The 7888-nt window shown below is 42.3% G+C and overlaps 1 protein-coding gene across 1 annotated transcript; it reads right to left on the minus strand.

The window, feature by feature from the left end:
- Positions 1–1053: 1053 nt before the first annotated feature.
- LOC135484760 (uncharacterized) lies at positions 1054–5558 on the minus strand. Its single transcript, XM_064766437.1, has 2 exons — positions 1359–5558; positions 1054–1083 (listed from the first exon to the last, which is right to left on the minus strand). The coding sequence occupies exons 1-2, from the start codon at positions 5556–5558 to the stop codon at positions 1054–1056; spliced, it is 4230 nt and encodes a 1409-aa protein (XP_064622507.1).
- Positions 5559–7888: the final 2330 nt, after the last annotated feature.

The raw sequence follows: 7888 nt of genomic DNA on the forward strand, positions 1-7888 counted from the left end.
AAATTTAAATATTACTTAATGAATTCTGAACACATCGGCCCCCCTGATGCTCGGCGTTAAGACGACATCAGCACAAATAAGACATAAACACACGAATAACAAGTAACGGGAATACAAATATAGATCTAAACATAGATATAATATAGGCCTAGTCCAAGGCCTTACGAGGCCGCAAAGTAAAGAAATGGGAGTGTAACTCTTTGTAATACTCCATAGCGAATCAAAGACTAATTTAGTCGGTTTCAAATTAATTAACGTTTCAAAGGTCATGTCCGACACAAACGCCACATGTTCAACGAAGTCTATTGTTATCTTTACTTAGGAAGCATTATACTCATCATTTATTTACTTTCTTCAATTAGACAAACCTGTGATACAGGACGTGTGTAAACAGAGTTTCTAGCCTTCACTTTCACAACACGCACGCGCCCGTCATTTCCTGGCAGTACTTCCACAACACGTGCAAGAGGCCACTGACACCGAGGAGCATTAGAATCGATAAGAAGCACAACGTCATCTGGTTTCAGATTTTTGACCTCTTCATTCCATTTAACCCTTTTGGATAAGGTGGGGACGTATTCCCTCCTCCACCTTCGCCAAAAGTGGTCGGTCAATACCTGAGACTGTTTCCACCGCTTTCTACTGGAAATATCAGTGTCAGTAGTTGAAACTGGCAAAGACATTGGATGTTCGTTGTGCAGCAAAAAATGATTTGGTGTCAGTGGTTCAACATCTGTACACGTGCTGTCAGTACTTACATAGGTCAGTGGTCTGCTGTTCACTACGTGTTCTATTTCACACAACACAGTTTGCAATGTGTCTTCATGTACAACATTATTACCAAGTACGGCATGCAAGGAAACCTTTACTGATTTTACTAGGGATTCCCAGGCTCCTCCCATATGAGGACCCTTTGGAGGGGAGAAATGCCATTGTACTGATTTCTGATTCAATGTGGCGTGTAGTTTATCACTAGCATTCCACTCACGTAAGGCGATTTTTAGTTCCTTTTCAGCGCCAATGAAATTGGTCCCATTGTCACAATACAAGTCACTAGGACACCCGCGTCGAGCTACAAAACGCCTGAGAGCAAGAATGAAAGAATCAGTTTCCAATGATGCAACTAGTTCCAAATGAACAGCACGGACTGTTAAGCAAGTAAACAAACAGCCCCATCTCTTTTCACGAGATTTGTACCTCTTTTTTACCATCATTGGACCCCAGAAATCTAATCCAGTGTTGTTAAACACCGGCATGGAATGTGACAGTCGAGCTTCTGGGAGATCAGACATGAGTGGAATGCTTGGTTGCACACGTTGCCTGTGACACTTGAGACACCGAAATATCACTGACCTTACTATCTGCCTGATGGCTGGTATCCAAAATCCACGTCTCAGCGATGAAACAACATGTTCAACCCCACTATGAAGTAAATTCCGATGCACATCTTGTACAATCAATTCAGTCACAACGTGTTTCTTTGGTAAGAGTAACTGGTGTCTGGCAGCATAGGGCATCCTTGCACTGTCAACACGACCACCAACACGAAGCAAATGTCCATTTAAACCCGGTTTCAATTTGTACAGCGGGCTACCACGTGGTAAAGTTTTACCTTCAGACAACAAGCGAATTTCTTCACCAAACATTTCATGTTGGGCGACCTTGACCAAGTATAATGTTGCTTTATTCAATTCAGCAATTGAGAGCCTGCCAACCTCACGATTTTTATTACGCACGTTGTGAATAAATCGAAAGCACCATGCAACAACACATTTCAAGGGCACGAGACTGGAAAACTTTGAAATGTCCACAACTGAATGTTGTAGACCTACTGTAGAAATTACTGCAGTGTGTTTCACCTCATTGACAACTTCACTAGACTCCAAATCTAATTCCCTATTCAACACACTTTGTGAGGGCCAACCATTTTCATTGACACAGTGTAGAAATTCTGGCCCTTCAAGCCAACGGTGACCAGGTCGAATTTCATTGGCCAACAATCCGCGTGAACAATCATCTGCAGGGTTCAATTGACTAGGCACTTGTCGCCACTGAAATGGATTTGTTTCTTGTCTGATTTCAGCTATGCGGTTTGCCACAAATGTTTTGAACCTTTTTGAGTCATTTCTGATACAATGTAGAACAATACTGGAATCGGACCAGAGATAAACAGCAGTCAGCTGAACATCTATCTCTTCACGAATTGTACGAAACAAGCGTACCGCAAGTACAGCAGCCTGCAACTCCAGGCGAGGTAAAGTTAACCTATTCTTCCGCACAGGGGCGACACGTGTCTTAGCCATAATAATAGTACAGTGAACCAATCCCTGGGATGAAATAACCTGCAGATACGCAACAGCACCAAAGGCTTGTTCAGAGGCATCACAGAACACATGAAGATTGAATATCATTGGTATCAAACCATTTGGCCAAAAACATCGCCTCAAACTGAAAAGACGCAAATCTTCAAGCTCTGACAACCATGTTTCCCACTTCAAATACTCATCGAGGGGAATGGGATCATCCCAATTGAGACCCTTCTCCCATAGACTCTGTAAAAGAATCTTTGCTCTCACAATGAAAGGGGCTAGAAAACCTAATGGGTCAAATACTGTACTGACTATACTCAGTAGGATACGCTTAGTCAGGGTTTCCACAGTTGGTAAGCTCACAGTGTCAAATATGAAAATATCATGCGTCAAATCACAGGCGATTCCTAGAGTTCGAGTAATCACACTACCATCTAAATCTAATTTCAAATGGGTTTTGATACCATCTACACTTGCTACAGCCTCTAACAACTCTGGGCAATTGGAGGCCCATTTGGTAAGTTTGAAGCCACCCCTGCTATTCAAGTCGATCAATTCCAACGCTAGTGATGTAGCTTCCAGAGGGGTACCATCAAACCCTCTAAGCATATCATCAACGTAGTATTGTCTGAGAATTGTTTCCCTTCCTAAACGACTGTACTCTAAGTTGTCAATAGCTACACGTTTCAGAGCATAACTAGCACAACATGGAGAGCACTTTGCTCCAAATATATGGACGCACATTTGGTATTCAGAAGGTGGGTCTGGCGATTCTAAATGGTCTTTCCAGAGGAAGCGAAGAGAATCCTGATCAGATGTAGGCACACGCACATTATGAAACATGCCTTCGATATCGGCGGCCATGGCTATTACACCCTTACGAAAACGCATCAAAACTCCCGCTAAATTGTTAGTCAAATCTGGCCCCGATATCAACTTAGAATTCAGACTATGTCCACTGTACTTAGCGGCAGCATCAAACACTACACGTAGTTTTTCGGGTTTTCTTGGATTTACAACCCCATGGTGCGGTAGGTAATACGTCTGATCAGATTTCAATTCAGCTTCCTCAGGTGACAAACGACGTGCATGCCCCTTTGCAATGTAGCCATTCATTTCAGTTTCATATCTACTTCTCATGTCAGGATTTTTATTCAACTTTTTGCACAAAGACTCAAACCTACTTTCAGCCATAGTTCTATTGTTCACCAATTCAACTGGAGATTGTGCCCACAACATGCTAACTTGGTAATGGCCTTCAGGTAACATGCAAACAGAGTCATTCAACAATTTTATCGCCTGCTGATCTTCAATAGAAACTGATGATGCATGCGCATAAGAACAACCAAAACTTTCTGTTGACCAAAATTGTTTGACCTGAGATTCTAGTTTGTCGTCAGGTAGACCTCCATACCCACACTTAACATGCTCCGAAACTAACGTGTTAGATTTCAGATCCGAATTCTCTCCCCCCAACAATGTCCATCCAAGCGGACCACGCACGGCCATTGGCAAGTTGTCAGGGCCCAGTCTAGTTTCTAATTGCTCAAGTGCCCGTTTGACACCGACACCAACCAGAATCATAATTTGCGAAGAATCTACATTAACCAGATCTAAATCTCTGGTATGAGGCCAACTCTTTTTCCCGCTTGAAATCTTTTGTGACGGGAAATTGAACGGAGTTTTGAATGTCCAGGCGTCCCTCACTTTCAAAGGGGCCATGGACTGAGTTTTAGGATCACTAAGCCAGAATGTGACCTTAGAAGAATTTTCCGGCTGTTCATTATTCCTTACATTACCAAGCACTAAAGTAGTGCTCTGACCACTTAGGCCTATATCATTGGCAAATGATTCTTGTATTAAAGTTGCCTGGCTACCAGAATCCAAAAGAGCGAACGTATCTATAACACGACCATTTGGTGTATGTATTCTGACGGGTAAAGTTTGAAGATGGACCGTATCATTCTGCACCGCAACACCAACCTTGAAATTGACACTTGCAGTAGAACTATTGTCCTGCTGGTTCACTAGCGCTTGGTGTAATAGTGAAGAATGACGACGGCCACAGTTATTGACTGTACACCTGTACTTAGAATTACATTCAGAGGCCTTACAACGTTTCCGGCAACACAGAAAACATCTGCCCTGGGACTTTACCCATTCTACCCTTTGTGCAGGGGTTTTTTCTTTGAATACACTACAGGATGACAAGAAATGTGGGCCAGAACAAAAGTAACACTCTTTTGGAGTGGTAGCACTCGTTGTTGACAAAGTTGACTGTTTGACTGGTGTATAAGGCCTAGATTTATTATTTTGCTTACTTTGGGAGCCCGTGTCAAATTTCAACCCACCAAATCTCAGGGCTTGCTCTTTCTTGGACAACCAGGAATTGAATAATTGAACCGTTGGGTTACTACCATTTTTTACAATGTAGGCGCCCCAGGATTCTCTCATATAGATCGGCAATTTGGCCACAAGATCTGATAACAGACCCATTGCATGTAAATCAGCTGAATAACCCATAGTTGTGAAAATTTGGACCATCTGTGCAACCTTCGTGGCGAAATTACCAATCTCGGAGAGTTGTTTAACTTGCGGCCATTCCCTAATTTTCCTTAGGAAAGACTCTACAACCAATGCAGGGCTACCATACCTAGTTTGTAATTCTTTCATAGCCTTGGCGTAATTAGCACCATCTAACAATAAGCCATAAATTTGGCTTTTAGGTCCATCTCCCAAAAAGGTTTTCAGGTACCCAAGTTTCTGTGACGGAGACAAGCATGAATTTTCTTCAATGAGATTTCGGAAGTTCAAAGACCATTCCGGCCATTGCGCCGGATCACCATGAAATATGTCCACTTGAAATTTGGGAAGACCCTGGAACCCAATGGGCGAAAAACCTACAGCATTGTATGCATTGACTGGAATTGGAGTTAATGGAGTTGATGTAGCCAACGGACAACGACGGTCTTCAGGAAGATTGTCAATCCACGTTCGATTAGCTGCATTTTCGACTGGACCTGAAACACCTTTGTGTTCCGCTAATGTTTCGAATTGAGTTTTCAGGTTATCTAATTCCTGAACAGTTTTTTCTAGCTCGCCTTCGAGGACCTTAACCTTGCTTCGATTAATACTGTTTTCCAAGTGTTTTATTTCATTTTTGACGCGAGATAACTCGTGCTCAGCCGTTTCAAGTTCATCAACAACTGTCTCTCGATAGCTAGCCGATTTAGGCCGTCTCGGCGGCATTGTGGACGGCGTAAACCTATCCGGAGGTTTGCTAACTCTGCCTACCTTGGTGATGTACATTTAGCTAGTCCGTTCGGTCCACTCATGGCGACGACGGGTACACAGGTTACGAAGCGTATGACTAATATGTTTACGTGAGCAGCATTCACGGGAACTCTGGTCTGCGTGGGGCCGGTCTGGGTTTCTGCGGATTCGTTCACGTTGTTAAGGATTGAGATAGTCGGAAGTTTACGATACATTAACGTTTATTCCGCGACGACGGGGTCAACAAGGACAACGCAACAAGTGAACTAAAATATACAAAGAAACATACATAAGCTTTGCATCAGGGAGTATAAAATACCTACGGTTAAAACGGCAATAAATGACAAATTGGGCAATAAATGACAAATTTAAAGATACGAAAATTACCTACCGAATTTGCCCGCACCAGTGCAACGTGGGAACACCCGGAGTGAAAGACCAAAAATGCCAACTAACATGGCGGGGAGGCGTTGCCGAATTTATAGTCGGCCCAGAAAATGATGTAACAACCGTGTCAACCCTAGTCCCCATTGATCAAGAACTTCATACCGTGGCCACGGACTTAATAATCAGGAGATCAATAGAGGCCAAGGTTGACACAGAATCTAGGCCTAGAAATTTGGAGGAAAGGAAATTTAAATATTACTAAATGAATTCTGAACAAGGGGTGTTCTGAAAACAGCCGAGCAGTGCATCGTAGCCAGGGCATGACTGATAACATAAAGAATGAAAGACTCAAAAAAGCTACAGAACATTTGCAAAAGGCAGAAGTTCAAAGAAACTACTGCAAGGATCAGTGTGTACGTGCAAAGAGAAACATGGTGGAGGTGGCAGAGGATGGGGTTGTGAATGAAATGGTGTACTCCTTTGACTGTGCTCAGCAAGTGCATTATCCTTGCAATGCTATTCAGTTAGGGCCAGCCTATTTCAAAACTGCTAGGAAATGCTCTGTTTTCGGAGTCCTTTGTGAGGGGAATAATAGACAGATGAACTATCTGATAGATGAAGCTGACAATCCTGGAAAAGGGGCAGACAGTGTGATTTCAATGGTCCATCATTACCTTGGGAACTATGGCCAAAAGGAGAGTGATCTTCATCTCAATGCTGACAATTGTGCGGGTCAAAATAAGAACAATGCTTTTATGAACTATTGCCATTGGAGGATAGGAAGTGGACAGTCTGACAGTGTTTAACTTAGTGAATTTCATGCTGGCTGGTCACACTAAATTTGGACCAGATAGAATGTTCGGTTTGTTCAAAAAGAAATTTAGGAAAAGCTCAGTGGATACAATTCAGGATATTGTTAATGCAGTGGAAGCCTCCAGCTCAGGAGGACACAATCTTGCCCAACTTACCTATGATCCTGTAGAGGAAAAACGTTTTGTTCCGTGGTACAATTGGACGGAGTATCTCTCAACCTACTTCAACCCCATTCCGAACATACTCAGTTTATACCAGCATTTTAGATTCTCAAAGGAGAGTCCAGGATGTGTCTTTGTCAGAGAGGCTGTCAATGCTCCTGAACAGAAACTCACTGTTTAAGAAAGGTGTGAACAGATTGCCCTCTCTTGTTCCAACAGAAAAGGTACCAGCTGGACTGAGCTTGGAGAGGCAATGGTACCTCTATGAACAGATCGGTCCTTTGTGTACTACCAGATTAGCTGCTTCCCTCACCAGCCCAAAACCAAAGCAACCAAAGGCCAAACAAACTGTGAATTCAGCTGGATTAGATCAGACTCAGAGTGATGAACCACAAGCCATTCCAGCCAAGAAATAGGGACTTTGCAAAAAATGCAGACAGCCAGGACACGATTCTCGAAAATGCACATCATAAATCAGTGAGTTAACATGGTTAAGATGTCTCAACCATTCTTACTAACAAGGGGTTAATTGCATACTATAATGTAATAAAATGCCTTTTTCAGGTTTTGCAATGCTTTAACATACCATTTTCATTCAGTTTCAGGTACTAAAGCAATTGTATCAACAAAAATATTCTAACTTAAACAAGACATCTATTTGCTTTCAGATTTCATGGTTTTTGGTCTTGTTGCTAGGCAACATCGTTATAAAACATCCTCATTTTTCCAAAAGAAGAGCATATCTGGTCAAAATAGTTATTGTTCCTGAAAGAGGAAGGCTAATTACATTGTTTTAAAATGAAAAACTCAATTTTGAAAAATTTACCCTCACATGCCTTTTCTTGTGCGGGGTCACAAATGTTAAGCCCGGCGTAAAGGGATTATATTCCCATGGAGAAAAGTCTGGCGGGTAAAATATTCAATTCATTAGAACGGGGATTAAAT

This window comes from Lineus longissimus, chromosome 3 (assembly GCF_910592395.1).
Source record: "Lineus longissimus chromosome 3, tnLinLong1.2, whole genome shotgun sequence".
Lineage (NCBI taxonomy): Eukaryota > Metazoa > Nemertea > Pilidiophora > Heteronemertea > Lineidae > Lineus > Lineus longissimus.